General features: G+C 32.5%; 2 protein-coding genes across 2 annotated transcripts; one reads left to right on the forward strand and one right to left on the reverse strand.

Moving 5' to 3' along the window:
- The first annotated feature begins 633 nt into the window (after window positions 1-633).
- On the forward strand, window positions 634-13136 carry LOC115720783 (pleiotropic drug resistance protein 2). Its single transcript, XM_030649963.2, has 20 exons — window positions 634-1147; window positions 1423-1543; window positions 2074-2162; window positions 2274-2358; window positions 2443-2733; window positions 2812-2902; window positions 3937-4837; window positions 5294-5454; window positions 5563-5666; window positions 6276-6441; window positions 6522-6593; window positions 7066-7178; window positions 7278-7616; window positions 8554-8844; window positions 8922-9005; window positions 9661-9794; window positions 9884-10111; window positions 10527-10698; window positions 10789-11043; window positions 12631-13136. The coding sequence occupies exons 1-20, from the start codon at window positions 906-908 to the stop codon at window positions 12898-12900; spliced, it is 4209 nt and encodes a 1402-aa protein (XP_030505823.2). The 5' UTR covers window positions 634-905; the 3' UTR covers window positions 12901-13136.
- Window positions 13137-17144: 4008 nt separating this feature from the next.
- Window positions 17145-20498, reverse strand: LOC115719197 (uncharacterized). Its single transcript, XM_030648145.2, has 3 exons — window positions 18841-20498; window positions 17786-18090; window positions 17145-17683 (listed from the first exon to the last, which is right to left on the reverse strand). The coding sequence occupies exons 1-3, from the start codon at window positions 20208-20210 to the stop codon at window positions 17328-17330; spliced, it is 2031 nt and encodes a 676-aa protein (XP_030504005.2). The 5' UTR covers window positions 20211-20498; the 3' UTR covers window positions 17145-17327.
- Window positions 20499-21246: the final 748 nt, after the last annotated feature.

Raw genomic sequence — 21246 nt, forward strand, 5'->3', positions numbered from 1 at the left:
TCATTCAAAAAAAAAATTAGATCGGTATTTAATTTGATATTGACATACAAAAATTGATCCAGTCGAATTAGAATTCAACTTTTAACATCTAATTCAATTGTAATTGGATATTCAGTTTAATTACAATTAAATTAGGTTGAATCTGTTCGCTTTACTTAAATTAGATTTGATGTTTCCCACCGCTAATCTAAAGTGTCGGAAGTCATTTTATAAAAAATTACCAAAACTAAGCCAAAGTGCAAAATGACTCCAAGGAGCAATAGTCTTATCTTCTTTGCTCCAAATTCAAGTAAATTATTGTACAAAAGTGAAATACAATCATATTATTAATAATAATAAACTAAAAAAATAATAATTAAAGAACCAAATTCCATCTCTAAAAAACTAGTGTAAATTGCAATATTTTTCATATACATATATTAATTACATCACAGTGTATTACCTCACATGATCTTTAATTTATTCCCACTTTTAAATATTCAAATCAAACGGTAACTGCAAGCAATCCTCATCACCTTTACTATATTACACCAAAAAAAAGACCCTTATGCTACTCAAGCACAACTATCAAATAGCAAATTCATGTCCAAATGTGATTAACATTTCATTTTTATTACTTCTTCAAATTTGATTCTTTCTTCATATTATGGATACTTCACTTGAAGATGTTATTATATCCCACCTTTTACATCACATTTCGTTTCCTTTTTTCTTTCTTAAACTACTCAAACTTATCTGGAATACAAATCACGAGAATGTATATTTTTCCCTCGAGTTTTTAATTGAGAGGAAAAGAGAGGTTATCCATTTTTTCATGGATACACTACTCAAATTCCTACTTCTTTAACTGATTTTGTACTAAATAAAGAGATTCTTAGCTATTTGGAAATCGAAAAGTATTGAGTATGGCTGATGATGAAGATGAGCACGCATTGAAATGGGCCGCGATAGAGAGGCTTTCGACATTTGATAGGATGAAGAAAGGGTTGATCAAGAAGTTGACTAAAGAAGGAAAGGTGGTGCATGAAGAGGTTGATGTTACAAAGCTTGGAGTTCAAGAAAGGAAGCATGTCATAGACAATGTGCTCAAAGTTTTCGAGGAGGATAATGAGAGCTTCTTGAGAAGGCTTAGGGAAAGGACTGACAGGTTAGTGCTTCTTTGCTTGGTTTGGTCTTTTTGTTGAGTGTCTCCTTGTTTGGATGCTGAGAAAGTGATGGAAAATGTAGATAGCTAGCCTTGTTTTCATCCAATGAAACTCTATCATAAACCACTTTTTTATAGACATATAAACTATACAAATATTGGTCTAAACTTAAACATGAAATGATTTGAGTCCATGTACAACAATAATTTTGATAAGAGCAATTCAGTGTATTAGATACTTATTTTTTATTTTTCCCCTTTTTTTGGGAGGATAATAGGGTTGGAGTTGAGATTCCTAAGATTGAAGTAAGATTTGAGAATTTGTCTATTGAAGGAGATGCTTATGTTGGCACTAGAGCACTTCCAACTCTACTCAATACCACCTTAAATGCTATTGAGGTACTTTTCTTGTGTTCTTTTAAATGCTATTGGTAGTTTTTATCTATAAAAACAAAAGGAAAAATACCAATTTGGAATGCGAATACGTATTTAGTTAATATATTTTGTTAAATGATAATTTAGACCCTCTATTTCGCAAAATAGATTAAACTGATATCGTGACCTCAATTTTGATTAAACAATTTCAATATGATGAACTCTAAAGTCTCCGTTGAAAATTTGAGTTCAGGATATCAATTTGCTGAAAATTTGTTTAGGTTAAATTGAGCTCAGGGTATATGAATTTGATCCATTTTGCAAAACACATGATCTGAATAATCATTTAACAAAATACAATGGCCGACTGTGCATTCTCGCTAAATACAGAGGCCAAATAGGTATATTCCCTAAAAAAAACACACACTTTTGTAGATTTCATTGACCAAATGAGAACTTTTATGTTGCATGTAATGTTATCCAAAATGAACTCATATTATAGAGTAAGCCTTATCTCTTTTCCACTATTGATCTTCATCATGTGACTCAAATAGGATGTTCTTGAGCTAGTTAAACTTTTTCCTTCAAAGAAAAGGACTATTAAGATACTCAAAGATGTGAGTGGAATAGTGAGGCCTTCAAGGTATATATCCTTAATGAATTTTCCATTACATACTATTTTTGGACTATTCTATATTAGCTCTATGGTTGGTTTTTATTTCTAAATCTCACAAATGAATTCTATTATTCTTAGGTTGACTCTACTTCTTGGACCACCAAGTTCAGGAAAAACAACATTGCTAAAAGCATTAAGTGGGAAACTTGATACTAATCTAAGGGTCTAACTATCTGTCTTTACTCCTAACTCACTTTTAGTAATGTTCTATTCCATTAAGTAACAAAAAAGTAATGGTTTTGAGCAGGTAACTGGGAAAGTCACCTATTGTGGGCATGAGTTTTCAGAATTTGTCCCTCAAAGAACATGTGCTTATATAAGCCAACATGATCTTCACTATGGTGAAATGACAGTCCACGAGACATTGGATTTTTCAGGACGATGCCTTGGTGTTGGTTCGAGGTATGAAACATTAATTGAGACATTAAGGCGCGAAAAGAATGAAGGTGTTCAACCAGATTCAGATGTTGATGTGTTCATGAAAGCAACTGCTTTGGCTGGTCATAACACAAGTTTGATCACAGACTATGTTCTCAAGGTATGTATGTTGTCCTTACTACATTAAGTCTTGCCTTTTTCTTATCTCAATAAGAAAAAATGAATGTTTCTTCAACAGATACTTGGATTGGAAATTTGTGCTGATATTTTGGTGGGTGATGATATGAGAAGAGGTATCTCTGGTGGGCAGAAGAAGCGCGTGACTACTGGTATTTGACATTTTTTTTCGATAGATTTAATTACATCAAACATAGGATTTACCCAATTACCAAAACCATATCACAGGGTTCAGGCTTGATAGCTGCTAAGTGTAATATAAACTCTACAAACACATTGGTATTTGACACTTGCATATAGAACATTTTATATTACACTAAGTTCCCATACATACAAGTGTAGAGTTTTTTTGTTTAAGTTAGAAAATGTTATATGGTTTTCCAAATTTGAAGTAAGAATCCAAAAAATTAGAACAATTGGACTCACCACCAAGTAGACAAGATTGCTGTTACACCTATATTAGTCTCATTAGTATGATTGATTAGGATTTTCGAGGCTGAGTTGTCAAATTCTTAGTGGTTTTAACTAAGCTATATCCTATAGTCCTAAGGTGTTGAAACAGTTAAGGGAGACTTAGTAAAAATATAGGGCTGATCAATTGTAAGGGGGAGAAATTGTTTTACAAAGCGAGTAAAAGAGACAACAAACTGTCTCGAAAAGTTTGAAACTTTGTAATGCCTATGCTCTAAATACAAACTAGAACTGACATAACAAAAAGAGACCGAGTTTCGCTGTCAAAGTCTACACCAAAGCAAAGAACACATCAATCACTACAAAAAATCTTACTTTTAGTTACAACAAAACTTGTGACTAAAAATAAAAAGTTGTGGCTAATTATAAATTATCATTATTGTGTTGTGACTAAAAACACTTGTTGTGACTAAAACTAAATTAGTGACAACTTGTATCTAAATACTATGTTTTAATCACAACAAGTAACTTTTTGTTGTGACAAAAAAGTCATATTTAGTCACAAAAGATTAATGTTGTGACTAAAAGATTGTCACTAAAAATAGCAGTTTTTTGTAGTGAATGGAAATACACTACGAAATCGGTTAATCTCAATACAAAACTCTCTCTGTATATATCAAAGATTGTGTCACTCTCAGTCATTAGTAGCATCTTAGCATTAATCTTGTTTTATATTGTTTGAATGGATATATTTAAGAAGTACACTAAATTTCAGGTGAAATGTTAGTTGGGCCAGCAAGAGCATTTTTCATGGATGAAATATCAACAGGCTTGGACAGTTCAACCACATTTCAGATCATCAACTACATGAGGCAAATAGTTCATATTATGGATGTCACAATGATCATATCTCTCTTGCAGCCAGCTCCCGAGACATTCGAGCTCTTCGATGACATTATCCTACTTTCGAATGGACAAATAGTATGCCAAGGTCCCCGCGATAATGTGCTTGAATTTTTCGAACAGATGGGCTTCAAATGCCCCGAAAGGAAAGGTGTTGCGGATTTTCTTCAAGAACTAACTTCCATAAAAGACCAAGAACAATACTGGTGTAGGAATAACCAACCTTACAGATACATATCAGTACCCGAGTTTTCGCAAGCCTTTAACTCTTTTCACATTGGCCAAAGCCTTTGTGAAGAGCTAAGAGTCCCTTATGATAAAACCAAAGTCCATTCTTCAACTTTGGTTAGAGAAAAGTATGGCATTTCCAATTGGGAACTCTTCAAAGCATGTTTCTCAAGGGAATGGCTTTTGATGAAGAGAAACTCTTTTGTTTACATTTTCAAAACATTTCAGATAACAGTCATGGCTGTCATTGCTTTTACTGTCTTCTTTAGAACACAAATGAAATCGGGAAAGCTTGAAGATGGGACAAGGTTTTGGGGAGCATTGTTTTTCAGTCTCATTAATGTCATGTTTAATGGAATGGTGGAACTTGCAATGACAGTCTTTAGGCTTCCTGTGTTCTATAAACAAAGAGATTCATTGTTCTACCCGGCATGGGCTTTCGCCTTGCCTATTTGGATACTTAGAATTCCGATTTCACTAATGGAAGCTGGGATTTGGATTGTTCTTACATATTACACCATTGGTTTTGCACCTGCTGCTAGTAGGTAAGTAATACACCAAGAAAAAGCTGCTTAGGGTTTATTTTCGCCCCGAAATATTATTGTTACCAAATCTTTCCGTTTGAATTTTTTCCCGCGTTGAAATATAGGACTTTTGTTAAATTCTATATTAGGTGGCTAATAAAATGATGATATGGTCGATGGACATTAGAATTTCAAAATTTAACAAAAGTCTTATATTTCAACATTGTCAATAGTTCGAGGAGAATTTTTAACAGGGGAGAAACTTCAGGGAGCGTGATTTGATAGTTGTAAAAGTTCAGGGAGGCGAAAATGCCTTTTACTTGTAATTTGTGAATTGTCCCACATGGAAAGTGAGTGGGAACATTGTACCATTTATAAGAACACAGATTACTTCACTTGGTTTTAAGATGAAATTCCACGAGTATTATTACCATGTTGTCATCTTCTTCTTCTTCTTCTTTCTTTCGTGTTTTTCAGGTTCTTCAAACAATTATTGGCTTTATTCGGTGTACATCAGATGGCTCTTTCTCTCTTTCGATTCATTGCAGCTGCCGGAAGGACAGAAGTTGTTGCAAACACACTTGGTGCTTTTACATTACTATTGGTCTTTGTTCTTGGAGGTTTCATAGTGTCTAAAGGCAAGTAATGTCACTTTAGTTTCAAGACTCTTTTCATTTCAAAAGTAGACTTTTTTTTTCCCTTATTCACTAAACCAATTAACCATGTAAATATTATTTGAATGATAGATGACATCAAACCATGGATGCTTTGGGGATATTACATCTCTCCTATGATGTATGGACAAAATGCCATTGCTATTAATGAATTTCTTGATCACAGATGGAACACTGTAAGATACAATATAGTCCAAAAAAATATTTGCTTAAAGTTCGTTTGGTACGTCGTATTAGACTGTTAAATTTTGATTCGTATTAAAAGAGAGTATAGTTATATGCATGTAATGGCAGACTGAGAATTTAATTTTAGGGTGAGATTAGTTAAACATTAAATATAATCCAAAATTGTTAATAACAAGTTAAATTTAAGTGGAATGATGGTTTAACAACGTCCTTCAATTCTAGTGGTTATAAGTCCGAATCTAGTTTGAACCTTATACTTCGTGGGATTTTTTTAGAAAATAAAATGTAAATAAACAAAGAAAAAAAGGGGTGATTCAAGCATCTTAATCAACTATCTTATTTAATTACTATGTATATATGTTTTAATATATTTTCAAATTTTAGGGTGCTTTAGTCCTCTTTGGGCTCAACGGGGTCCGCCTCTAGTTATATGCACATATAAGTCAATACCAAATGTAATACTGGATAAAAATGTGATATAGGAAACAATTCAATATAATACGATATAATACAACATATCAAACAGATTCTTAAAGTCTTCTTTATTAGGTTCATATCTTATATGCTATCACTAAGCTCAACATGATTTTTTTTCACAGACCATATGTACATGTGAATCAAGGCAGCCTACAGTTGGGAAGACCCTTCTTAAAGAGAGGGGACTTTTTGTAGATGAAAATTGGTATTGGATAGGCATTGGAGCACTACTTGGATTTTCTCTTCTTTTCAATGTTCTTTTTATTGCAGCATTGACATTTTTAAAAGGTAAGTCATGTGTTCTACAAAAGTTTATGCCTTGTTTTTTAGGTATTTTCTTAGTATTCTATGTCCAATCTTAATTTCAGCTTTTGGCGATTCGAAGCCTGTAGTTACAGATGAAGACTTTGAAAATCATACCAAGAAATCCATTTCTAAAGGTTGGTGATTGTGTTAACTGTAGAACCAAAAATACAAAATTTAGTTCAGGCTTTCGTGCCCTTTCTATAACATGACATATCACTATTGGTACATTTTAATATCGTGTATTGTATATTCTAATTTGAATAAGCATTGCTACAAGGCACCTAGGATGCTCAACACCCTAGGATCATATATCGATTTTCACAAATATTGATATAGGGTGTTGGGCACTCTAGATTGCTCTTTAGCATTTCTCTACCTAAATTTAAATATGAGACCCGATATTAAATTGTACTAATAACAGTATGATATGTTATAGGGTGTTGGATACCATATGGTGCCCATTAACAATTTTCCAAAAAGAGAAGTATTATGCTTATTCTCTATTCATTTGGTGTTACATTTTTCACTATTCATATTGCAATGGTACCACATACACATAAACCTTCATGCTCATAACTTTTTCCTATGATATATGTCTGAATATAGGTTCTAAAAATGCTGAAGAAAATGTTGTGAACAAGAAAATTGTATTGGCATTGCCCTTTCAGCCCCTAACACTTGCTTTTGACCATGTAAATTACTATGTAGACATGCCTGTGGTGAGTTACTTACTTTCTCCAAAAAAGACTTAAAACTATACATTCATCTATGTCAACTATGTCCAATGGTGTTTTTCTTCTTCTTTTCCACATTATCAGGAAATGAAGAAGAAGAGTCGAGGAGTTCGAGAAACCAGGCTCCTACTATTGAGAGATGTAAGTGGCGCTTTCAGACCGGGTGTTCTAACTGCACTAATAGGAGTTAGTGGTGCAGGAAAGACCACCCTAATGGATGTATTGGCAGGAAGAAAGACCGGTGGCTATATTGAAGGAAGTATAAGCATTTCAGGCTACCCGAAGAACCAAGCTACTTTCGCTCGTGTTTGTGGTTATTGTGAACAGAATGACATCCATTCACCTTATGTTACTGTCCATGAATCTCTTATATACTCTGCATTGTTGCGTCTTGGTTCGGATGTGAAGAAGGAAACCCGAAAGGCAAGTTGCTTTAATAAGATGTTTTTGTGAAATTCCTATACATTTTTAAGCTTAGAATAAGAAAACTCAAGAATCAAAGCAGATTACACTGTGTTCATGGGGTCAACACTCAACCCATAATCTTAACATTGCCAATAGACACAATCCCAACTAGTTAAAAACTCATTTGAATGAACTATTAGGTTGTGTTTGGTTGGAGGTAATAAAATAGAATGGAAATGAATCGAATTTTATTCTATTCCTTTATTTAGTTGCATTTTAAAGTATTAGAATGTCATTCTAATAAAATGACTTTTCCACCAATTTGGTGGAATGACTTATTCCATTTTAAAACCAAAGAAAAGATCATTCCAATGCATTTTAAATTTTATTTCGTTTCATTACCATTCCTATTGGCTATTCCTATTCTGAAAGGTAACGGGGTCCTCTTCGAGACAGGACAAATCTCCCAATTGAACTAAAGTTCTATTTTCGCATTCCATATCCAATAATAGCTACACAATAACATATTTATAGGCTTTCACGCTATTTTCAAATTACTAATAAGCTCCTATAGTATTTCATAGTCTAACAGTTTCCCACTCTTCAAAATCACCTTGTCCTCGAGGTGGTAAAATTAAAAAATAAAACTAAAATTAATAGCTACATTCCCTTTTCTATTTCTGTGTTTTCATTCCTCCCAATCAAACGTACCCTAATGTCCTTATTCACTCCTCTATCTAAAAGGAAGACTCTTTCACTTTCACAAAACTTTCTCTGAAAATAATTAACTCATTGTAACACTAAGTAACTACCAATGTTAGTTACAATCTCTGACAACTATGATTATGCATTAAAGACAAATTGCTTCCTATTGAAAAATTTGAATACTAACCTTCTCAAGTTGTTATGAAGTTTATTAGAGATTTGACTTTAAATTTATTTACACTTTCTTTAGATGTTTGTTGAAGAAGTCATGGAGCTAATTGAGCTAAACTCATTGAGAAATGCTTTGGTTGGACTTCCGGGAGTTAACGGTCTAACAACCGAACAAAGAAAAAGGCTTACAATCGCGGTAGAATTGGTTGCTAATCCTTCTATTATCTTCATGGATGAGCCAACTTCAGGCCTTGATGCTAGAGCTGCTGCAATTGTCATGAGAACAGTGAGAAACACAGTTGATACAGGTCGAACTGTTGTGTGTACAATTCACCAACCGAGCATCGATATCTTTGAAGCTTTTGATGAGGTATAATGTGATTGTGGACACTTTTCTTTATAGGTTTTATAAGGTCTAATTCATGTCAATTTTGTTTCAATTTTCAGCTCCTATTGATGAAAACTGGTGGCCAAGTTATTTATGCTGGACCTCTTGGTCACCATTCACAAGATCTTGTTGAATATTTTGAGGTAGTTTTTATATTTACAACCACATAAAATAAAACCATTAATTAGGCAATGTGATCAAAGAAATTATTGAGATTTGTAGTGATTTTTTTCATTTCTTTTATCTTTTGCCCCCGAATTCTTAATGGGGTTGCTCATGTTTTGGCTAAGCACGCTTTTATTGTTACCTAAAACACTGTTTGGTGGCCCGAATTTCCTTTGTGTGTTCGGTCCTTGATTGAGACAGAGTCCTCTGTTTAATGAATCTCTCGGGTCCTTGTTCTGAGGCACCTCTCTCTTTTGAAAAGAAAAGATTCTCAACTAGAGGGGATCGGGGGAAGTTCCCCCCGCCAAGCTGGGAATGAAGGAACGTACTCTAGGGGCTCTCCCATAGCTCCTTAAAAGCAGAGGGAGAGACCCAGAGAGGGAGTGACTGAATGAACCAGTGTATAACAGACCGAGGGACTCATGGGTATGAGTCCCGAGAGACTTTGTTAAGACTATGAACTGCACTGAAATACTTTATACAATTATATTATCGTTATGATATCAAATTTAAAGTAAACAAGCGAATACTGATTTATACAAGCGAAATCTTCTAATCGAATCGATAAATGTGCCAAAGAAAGAACTTTGATTTGATTAGTGTTTTTTATTCAATACTTTAAACTTCTTGCAGGCTATTTCAGGAGTTCCCAAGATTAGGGAGGGCTATAATCCTGCTACATGGGTCCTAGAAGTGAGCTCTAATGTTGTTGAAACTCAACTTGGCATAGACTTTGCAAATGTTTATGTCAACTCTAACCTCTATCAGTAAGTCAACTTTCCACTTCAATATTTTCCTTAACCTCCTAATCCAATCAATTTGACCATAATTAATGATCTTTTTTACAACTTTTTAGGAGAAATGAAGAACTTATCAAGCAGTTAAGCACTCCACAAGAGGGTTCAAAAGATCTTAACTTTCCCACTAAATACTCTCAAAGCTTTATGACTCAGTGCAAAGCTTGCTTTTGGAAACAACATTGGTCATATTGGAGAAACTCTCATTTCAATGCCATTAGGTTCTTCATGACAGTTGTTATTGGGATTATGTTTGGAGTAATCTTTTGGGGCAAAGGAGATAAAATGTAAGTCAAATTCTTTACCTACCTTTTAGTAAAAAAAAATGTGCACTCATTTGGTATCCTGTGTTTAATCTAATTACAGTACTTTGTATTTTGAAATCGTACATATTTGTCTATTTAGTACCCTAGACTTAGATTTGATCAATCAAATTTAATCAATACGGTCTAATTTTCTTCTAGAGTTCTAAATTCAAATTTAATTATTTTATTACATATAATCCAGGGCAGTTTAGTCAAACTTTATTGATCAAATTTGATGTACAATTTCAAAATACAAGGTAACAAATGAGCATTATTAGAAACTCGAGTACCAAACATGTTCTTCGAGAAAACATAGGATACAAAATAAGTATATTCTAAAAAAAAAGTTATTCTTATGTATGATGTTGGATTCTTATTCATATGGTTTTTTTCCTAGAGAAAAACAACAAGACTTGATTAATCTTCTTGGGGCTACTTATTCTGCTGTACTTTTTCTTGGAGCCACAAACACTTCAGCTGTGCAATCTGTAGTTGCAATCGAAAGAACAGTCTTCTATCGCGAGAGGGCGGCCGGAATGTATTCTGAATTGCCTTATGCATTTGCTCAAGTAAGAAATTAAGTACCATTTTTTTATGTCACATTTTTAATCCTTTGTTTTTACTAATAATGTAAATTAATTTTTGTATGTTGGATTCAGGTGGCTATAGAAACCATTTATGTTGCAATTCAAACCATGGTCTATTCTCTTTTACTATATTCCATGATTGGATTCCATTGGAAAGTGGACAAGTTCTTCTATTTTTATTACTTCATTTTCATGTGTTTTACCTATTTTTCAATGTATGGAATGATGGTGGTTGCATTAACTCCTGGCCATCAAATTGCTGCCATTGTTATGTCCTTCTTTCTCAGTTTTTGGAACTTGTTTTCCGGCTTCCTCATCCCCAGACCGGTATGTCTCTTGAATCTTCGTTGAGATCGCAAAAACACTAGTTAACAATTGAACTGGCTTTTTAATGGGGTGTTTGTTATGTGAATTAGACTTTGAGGGAATAAAGTTAGAGGGTGCTTAGAGTAAGGGAATATGAAAAGTGTTGGAGATCGTCAATTAAACTTTGAGATTCTGTTTGGTTGGAAGGAATGAAAACATAGAGAATAGGGATGAGAATAAAACAACAATAGGAATGAAATGAAATTTAATATGTATAAAAAAATTATTAAATTTTTTCTTATCTTCCATTAGAATGGTGTTTCCTTCCATTTCAAATAGAATAGTCGTTCTATTAAAATGGTAAAAAAATCATTCCAGTAGAATAACATTCCAATACTTCAAAATTCATTCTATTACCTTCATTCCAAATGTCACCTAAAAGTGGGACCTACTTAGAAATATAAACCTCTTGGTCAATAAAATTTAGTTTACCAAACATGCAAGGCCGGCCCTAGGCATAGACAGGCTAGGCCCGTGCCTAGGGCCCACACTTTTCGGGGGCCCAAAAAAAAATAAAAAAAAATTTACTTGACTTTTATTTAAGAAAATTTTAAGTGTATTATAAGTAACAAATATTCATAGTTTAGTTGGTTAAGGTGGATGGTATAATATTTAAGGTCGTGGGTTCAGATCCCATAACACTCTTCTTTTAATATTTTTTTATATATATTTTTGAGGCCCCAAAATTTAATTCGTCTTGGGCCCATATATTTTCAGGGCCGGCCCTGCAGACATGGGTTGAGTTTGACATTCTTATTCTCACCAAGTCTAACTCTCATACCAATCGTTTGGAAAGTAGTTTTACATGTTAAAGGGCTTTAGTGTAAATAATTTTTGAGGTTTATACAATTTTAGTTCCATGTGCTTTTTTTTAAGGGGGAATTTGGTTTTTATGGTTTTTAAAGTATAAATTTGTAAAAACATGACTTTTTCTCAAAAAAGTTATATTATGGAAGAATTTTAAAAAAAAAATTAAAAAAATGTATAAAAAAAAATAGCATAAGGTACCTAGTTACCCTTTGATAATAGTAACCCTTACTCATAAGAGTACCTAGTTACCTTTACTCAATTTTCTTATATTTTTTAACTTTTTCTTCAATTTTTCCATAAAATAACCTTTTGAAAAAAAAACCATATTTTTGTACAAAAAGTATAAAACCCATAAAATTTGTAATTTTGTCTTTTTTTTAATCTCAATTTCAATCAATTACAAATAGGACCCTATACTTTGTAAATTGGTTAAAAAATATGGTACACCCAACTCAACCATTTGGTCTCTTCCATCTCATTTTTCCACTTTCTCCTCTCACAAATCCAATCATAAGACCAACAACAAAAATTCAGACCATTTTTTAGTTTACTTCAAATTTGAGTTAAGGGTACTATTTTTACCAATTTACAAGCCAAACTCAAGATTACAAATAAGAAGATGCAGCTTTGTCACATTCATATTATAACATAATATTATGACACTTTTTGTGAACCAAACAATAACATCAAAACAAGTTCTTAACACTTTTGAGTCTTTTTTTTTAATGATAATTGCAGCTAATTCCAATCTGGTGGAGGTGGTACTACTGGTGTTCACCAGTAGCATGGACAATATATGGCATTTTCACATCCCAAATTGGTGACAAGAAGACTCTAATCGAAATTTCGGGTGCAAAACCAAAGGCAGTGGATGAATTCCTCAAAGAATTTTTAGGCTTTGAGTATGACTTTCTTATATATGTCATATTTGCTCATCTTGGTTGGGTTCTTCTCTTCTTCTTTGTCTTTGCTTATGGTATCAAGTTCCTTAACTTCCAAAAGAGATAAGACACTCAAATCTCATTGCTCAAAGTTTTCTTAACCATGTTCATTTGATAGTGTGTATAAAAATATAAGTAACTATTTGAGTAAAAGATTATACTAAAGGCCTCTCCACCTTTTTGTTTTTTGGTACTTATATAAGTAACTATTTGTGTAAAAGATGATACTCTAGAGGTCTTGAAGATATAATTTTAGACCATTTACATGTAATTTAAGTATAAATGGTAATGTTAAATTTGGAATGAAAGATATTTTTAAATTCTATATCTTAAATATGTTTATTTGTTGTAAAATCTACATCATTCTAAGGCTATGCAAATGGAGTTCTTCCATCTTTGAGACTTTTCTTAGTTAACATCCGGGCTCAGTCCTGAACATAGGCTGGCTAGGTTTGTGCTTTAGGCCACAAATTATATATTTTTTTGGCTAATTAGGATTTTTACCCCCTGAACTTTGACATGTACCAAATCATACTCCCTGAACTTTTAAGGTCATTGAAAATACCCCCTAAACTATTGAGATTGTTGGATTTAAGGACTTTTTTCTAATTTTAGTAAAAAAGTCTAACATGGATGAAAGTTCAGGGGACATAATTTAGTACATGTCAAAGTTCGAAGGGCATGATTTGGTAGATATCAAAGTCTGGGGAACATGGTTTAGTACATAAACAATCATTGAAATAGTAAAATTGAATAAAATTAGACAAAAGTCCTTAAATCCAACAATCTCAATAGTTCATGGGGCATTTTCAATGGCCTTAAAAGTTCAAGGGGCATAATTTGGTACATGTCAAAGTTCAGGGGGCAAAAATCCTAATTAGCCTATTTTTTTTTTACTGGTTTAAAAAATACAACATTTTTTTAAATAAAAGCTCAAAAATATCTTTTTTATGGCCCACTAAATTTCAAAGCCGGCCTGTTGACACCTAAAAATATAGCAGAATTCTCACTCTTAAGAGTTTCCATGTACTTGATTGGAACTTACAGCAAGAGTGCCTGCAAATCCATCATTGAAGGAGGCATCGGTGAAAATCATCGATGAGCATGTCCGATAGAGCTCTTCACAAAAAAAAAAAAAATGCTCAAGTTTCTAATTAGAAGTTGTGATTATCACTATCAAGTTTGTACTTTGTAGCACAATTATATACTATAAGATAACTAGTTAGCCTTTAGGAGAAGGTATCTTGTTACCCTACATTATTTTTCCATATTTTGTAACTTGTTTCTAAATTTTTCCTACATAATTTTCTTTTCTTTTGAAAAAAGGACATATTTTTGCATACATCACAAATACCCCATTTAATCTATTTTATCTAAAAGTTACATTACACCATACATCATTTCTCTATGTTTTCTTTATATCATTTAAATATTATATTTTTAATATATTTTATTCATTTTATATAAATAAAACATATAATATTAACACATATATAAAAAAAATTAAGAAAATAATAATAAAATATATTTAGCTCAATTAATAGTTATCTCTACAATAACTAAGCATTAATCATTGAGATAAATAATATGTAAAATAGTTAAAGTTTAGCTCACTTGATATAAGCTCAATTTGTAATTTTTTCTTTATAATTTAAAGATTAAACTATTTTAGCTCATCTATTTGGGAGGGAGTTTGAGCTTCTTTACTTTATCTTTCAAAATATATTACCAAAACTTTATTTTTTATTTTAACTCAAACTTTTACATTACCATACATCAGTTTCTTTAAAATACATCACCTAAAAATTATTATTTTTTCTTTTTTGCAAGTTTTAATATATTTTATTCATTTCAAACACATAATATTAATATTACACATATCCCCATATAAAAAGTAAATTAAAATCCCAAAGAATTAATAAAATATGTTTAGAGCAATAAATATTATTTTATAAATGTGGAGCATGAATCGTAAATTTTTAAAGAAGCTTTAAAATAGAGAAAGAGAGTTTAGATCATTTGATGTAGCGTGTTTTTAGTTTAGTTCTTTGAATATTTTTAGAGAATCTCACTTTAAAGCTTGATCTCTCAGATCATCACTCTCAATGTCAGCTTTAAGAAGCTCAGTTGTCATCACCTTTCCACCACACGCCTTGTCTAAGTTCTTAAACTTAGACATAGTTAGCTAAGCTCTAATGAACTGAGCCACATGGGGGTCATATATAAGAATATTTTAATTTAGGAAATAATTTTCTATTTAAGGAAATAAAATAAATAATTAATTTTCTGATAAATGAATATTTTATATTCATTGAATCTGGACAAAATCAATTATGTAATATTCTATATGGTCAGATTTCCTGAATTTGTTGTCAAAATATTCTGACAATTAATTTGGCGCAGATACTGATGGAGTATCTCACCTATAAATATAGGGTCTCGGCCCCCGAGCTTCTTACTCATTTTGATTATTCAGCAAATTTCATCTAAAGAGAGTTGAGAGAGCGAGGAAGCCCGAACTCCAATACCGAAGCTATCGCATGGATTGAAGCTCAAAGATCAATGGCTGGAGGTATTTCGATCCTTCATTGCATATACATTTCGATATGTTTATAATTTTTCCGCACTACATATCGTTTATCTATATGTTGTTTTACATATACTATATTATAGTCTAACATCATACTCATTAGATAATCTTCTACTTCTCTTCATCCTAGTTATTACAACTCAACAATACAAGTTGCTTACAGCTCAAGAAAAGACTAATTGGGTTGTGAAAAAATTCAAGTAATTTTGAGAAATCATGTATGTATACCAAATTATTATTTACATTGTGTTCTATTTTATATACAAATTTTGTATCTTGGTTTATTAATTTTTCTAACATCCCCATCAAAGCTCAACAAACCAAGAGACCTACTGTTATTCAAAGCCTGAGGTTACTTACAACCTTTAAGAAGGAAACCTAGCCTGACAGATAGGGCAAGTATATAATAACCAAATATCTCGTGCTTCTGTTTGTGTTTCCCTTTCAACATCTTTTAAAGTGAAACAGTGTTCATTGGCGTCTGCGTTTAGGATGCACTAGGCTCCGGTGAACACTTACAAGCTCACTGAATGAAACCTCTGCTCACATATAGCACAAGGATAGAATAACAAAATATTTTGTGCTTTTGTTTATGCTTTTCCTTCAACATCTTCAAAAGTACATTCCTCTTCATCTTCTATGATAACATTGATGGTTTAAATACTACATCTAATTCATTAATATGAATTTTCTAATTCCTCTAAAAAACATTATTTCAAATCATCTTTAGTAAACAAAGACCACAATAAAACCCAAATTTTTTCAAATATCACCAATATTTTCAAAAATTGACCCAAAAATTATAATAAAACACAAAGAAAGGAATGTTTGAATAATTTTGTAATAAATGAGTAGAGTAACTATATAATTTATAAGAGTTGAATGTAACCACACACTTTTCATGTGGTACATTAATCCACTTATTAATGTAACAATGTATATGTCATTTGTCCAAACTGCTGAGTTTATATTAATCCACTTATTACTTAGCTCTTAATCTCTTATACTATAAAATATGACAAATCATCTCTCTCAACTTATGGCTTAGAGAGAGTTTGGATCCAATGATTTAAGAAAACTTACAAATTACATACAAAAAATACACACAATCAATCTCCATCCACCCAACTATTTATCAGCTTCTACCAATCAAATTTTTCAAAACATATAATCACTCTTATTCTCAAATTCTAAGTTTCAAAACACTTTCAAAATATACTATTTTCCAATTACTAATTAAAATTAATTACACATCATTATGTATATATTTTCTTTGTATCCTCGCAAAGTTTGAAGTTCGAGTTTTTCGTTCGTGCATACCTAACAATATATTAGAGCATTTCCAACAATTTATCTACTACATTCAGTAAAATACATCACTTTATTTATTTTACTTCAAACTTTTACATTATATCATACATTAATTTTTCTATTTTTTTCTCTATATCATTTAAACATTATATTTTTAATATATTTAATTCATTTTATAGAAATAAAACATATAATATTAACACGCATATATAGAAAATTAAAAAAAAAATTATAATAAATATAGAAAATTAAAAAAATAATAATAAAATATATTTAACCCAATATATAATTATCTCTACATTTAACTCAACTTAACTAAGGTTTAGCTTTAAGCTCAATTTTGTAACTTTTTCTTTATAATTTAAAGTTTCCTATCTTGAAAGGTGATAGTTTTCACTAATATAAAAAAGTTTGAGTGTAATCCTCTTTGTCAAATATATTTTGAAAATTCATGATGATTGTTCAAACACATACATAGTACATAATATTCATTAAGGATAGGAAAATAAATTGTTCCCCCAAAATCAAAAACATTTAAAGAAACTATAGCTATATTATATTTTGACCCAAAAAAAACTAACTTCTCAATTGGTTCACAGTGTGGCATCTGAAATGGCTTGGATTTCCTTCTTGCTTCTCACCACACAGTGACTCTTAATGTTGAAATCGAGTTTATCCAAATCCTCTACGATTCCCAGGTAGCCATACAAAACACTTTCCAACTTTTCTGATTCTGTCAATTCTCGAGTATCTCGGTGAGTGTTATTATGGTCAGTTGAGTTGGTTTGTTGTAGCTCGAGTCTCCCATGTTTGTTCTCTGCATAATGCTTGTGAAGCCTTTCTGCTTCTTGCAAACCCGAGAGTGTAGCGTTGAATATCGCTACTAAAATACTCTGATTCGCAGCCTTTCCCCGAAACACCTTAGTTTTCTCCCCATTAAATCCCATATCTGTAATTATAACATAAACAATAATTTTAACAGTAAAAGCATAAACAATGTTTATGGATGCTTACCATTTGAAAGAATGAATCACTATTTAAGGAGACTTACCTCGAAGAATAGCTTCATACATTTGAATGCTAACAATCACCCGTTCATCTAGATTGCGATTAGCTATGGAGATATTTTGAATGATTACAACAGGAGGCCAGATAATTAAGTCCTCTCTCAAAGCAGTGGCTTCGGCACGAGGCAAAATCTGCAGAACCCAAGGAGTATTAGGGGCTGTTGCACTGTTCCAACCCAATAGTACACAAAGCGCTTTGTGAAACCCCAAATGCTCTGCTCTAAGCTCCCTTTTGTGTGATGTTAAAGCATGTTTGACCAGCTCCAATGGACATAAAAACTCTTTGGAGCTGCAGTGTTTAGTCGAGAAACCAAGAGTAACCATTAACCAGAAAATTAACAAGTTGTCTAGGAGGAGGTAATATTGTTCTTCAATGTTTCAAGTACCAAACAAGTTTTCGGTTTTGTTAAAGAAAATCCCGATAATATAATGTTGTTACCACACAAAAATCTAACTAAACATTCTTACAGAATAAGATATGAGGAAAGACAGCTTATTACTAGCTTAGCTGAAGGTATGCACTAAGTTAAGTATCGAAAAATGTTGACTGTTCAAGAACCTGTGAAACAGAAAACACCAACTGATTTGGTTTGATCAGTTTACTCGGTGGATCGATTCTCTTGAACACACTAAGCCAATATTGTATTAGAGTTTAAACAATGAAGAACATGAGTCATGCTGCTTGAAACTAATATTAGAGCTTGTCTTTGTCTTCTTTCTTGGTCAACAAGAAAGAAGAGAAAACAATCTGTAGTGAGAAAGATTTACAACATTGATGATGTCCTGATTCTTTCCCTAAATTCAAAACCAAGCAAAATAAAGTTCTTGAATCCTATCATTCTTAGTCATCACCTTCCTAAACTAAATTCAAAATCTTCACTCCTCAAGTCATGTTATCCTATACTAAAGTCATACTATATATAATTGGCATTAGCTAAAGATGCTCACTAAGATTGCAAAGTAAACACTATAATCAAATTAACTGGTAAAGTAATCATATCTACAGAGTCATGAATGGACATTTGATTAGATGACAGACCTGCCACACACGCAACACTTCAAAGTAGATTCCCCTTCTTGATCTAAATATTTTCTTCGTTGAGCTGGGTGTTCATGCAAATTCTTAATGAACTTAAAGAAAGCTTTTTCAACCAGCCTGTGGAATTCATCTGAATCTTCAGAAACCGGAGTCTTTGAAGGCTTTACAACCTTATCCAAAGAGCCATTAATGTTGTTATCAGTTGTTTTCCTCAAGGAATCTTTCTTTTTCCTCTTCAAGAACACCTTATTACTCGGTTCAAGTCTCCCGCGAAATGATACCGAAATGGGATCCTTTTGAATAGGCCCTAAACGCTTCTTTACATCTCCTCTAGCTTTGTTATCAAATCCCCCATATCCATGGCACTGATAAGAACCACCATTAGAGTCATCATTAATCCTTCTCTTCATACTCTTTTTCTTCTTACCTTTTCTTCTAACCAACCTTTCATATTGGTCATCCCTCTCAATCCTCTGATGATGCAAAACTCTATCATCACTCTCTGGCATAGCTACTAACCTGTTCAAGCTACCAACAACATCTTTTTCTCTTCCCAACCATGAAATCTCACTATCCCCACCATAGTTTGAACCTTCATAATCAACAAGCCTCCTTTTCAAGCCCAACACTTCCTCATCTTGGTCATCCCTTCTAAACAAACCTCCTTTCACATCATCATATTCATTACTAAAAACAGCACTACCTTGTCTTGAAGATTGACCAAAAGGGTTGTTGTTGTTGTTGTTAGCAACATTATCAAAATTATGAACAATAATAGAATCAACATTACTAGGTCTCATACTCAAACAACCTTGTTGTTGTTGGGTCCTAAAGTTTTCCCCAACATGATCATCAATCAAATAACCCATTTCACCATTTCCATGGGATTGTGAAACATCATTAAAATATCCAAGAGAATCTTCTTTCACATACCTACTACCAATACCAAGATGAGATTGAAGTTGAACCACTTCTTTGTTCTTATCAAGTGGATGAAGAAACCCTTGTCCTTGACCGTACAAAGAGTTATCAAAATTGATAAAGCTCTCATTTTTCTGAATACCCACATCGAGTTTTCCCAATGGTGACATTAACAGACCATTAGAATACCCAGAGAACACAGTACGATCCAAACCCTCATGAAACTCGCTCTTCCGATAACCCATTTCCCCTTCCGCCATGTACGGACGATGAAGCATTGTGTTCCGCCATTGAAGGGTTTCCAAAGAAGAAGATTCTTCACGTACATCGGAGCAGTAAGAAGGAGTGATTGTCCGTATTCCATACCGACCCGGATAACCAAACCGGGTCGTCGGGTCGTAATAACCAGTTTGGCGGCCTAATTCTCTATCTCGAGAACTACCCTCCATTGTTGATGACCAGAAAAAAAAGCTTTGAAGAAGAAGCCAAAGAAAAGGAACTTCTGAGAAGCCTAAATAGGGAAATGTAGTAAGGTGTCAGATTGAGAGAGAGAGAGAGAGATTATGGTAAAGAAACTGGGTAATGAGAAGAGCTTAAGGAAATTAAGGAGTTGTGTAGTGAGAGAGGAAGAGGAGGAGTGGGGGAGTGACACCTGATTTTTTGCATGGAAACGCAATGATCACCTTTTCCCGCTCTCACTATATACCTAATTGCTATCTAGTAACCAAGTAACTTACATTGTCCAACACCATACCGATATGATATTTTAGGGCTTGTTTGGAACGCCGCCGTAATAGGTCGTATTGTATTATATATACTATAAATATTATCATCTTTACGTAAGAAATTAAAATCGAGCCCTAAAATAAAAAACGTCATTAACGTTCGGACTAAACTTTAAAAAGTTCCAAACTCGATTTTTAACTTAAAATTACTTCAATTTCAATAAGTAAACAGCAAAACTAGTCTCATAGTTACCAAAGAACAATTCTATGAAGTCAGAATTTCCATAACTACTCTAAATCACAAAGCCCCTATATAAAACCAATCGTTTTTAGCTTAAAACGTAATTAATTTATACCTTAAGCTTTTCCTCTTCGAGGATTTGTTATCGCTACTACCAGAGCTTAGATCGTTAGGTTTCGAGTTGAAATAAAAACAAATAGATATAAAAGAAGAAAGTTTGTCAAAAAGAGAGAACAAAAGTTTCGTTCGTCGTATATGTACTAAATTTTTATATATATATATAAAGGAAGAGGTTTCAATGGTTACATTTTTATTGTAACCATCATGGTTACATTTTTTTAAGCCATTGGATTATTATTAAATGGTTGTGATTAATTTGGAAAATAAATAATAAATAACTTGTAACCTGAAAGTGACCTAATCATTTATTTCTTTATAAAACTTTAATTAAGATTAATTATATTTTAAAATTAAATTAATTATAATTATTAATTAAATTTTTGCAATTTATTACTATAT

The sequence above is a fragment of the Cannabis sativa genome, chromosome 2 (genome assembly GCF_029168945.1).
Source record: "Cannabis sativa cultivar Pink pepper isolate KNU-18-1 chromosome 2, ASM2916894v1, whole genome shotgun sequence".
In the NCBI taxonomy this organism is placed as follows: domain Eukaryota; kingdom Viridiplantae; phylum Streptophyta; class Magnoliopsida; order Rosales; family Cannabaceae; genus Cannabis; species Cannabis sativa.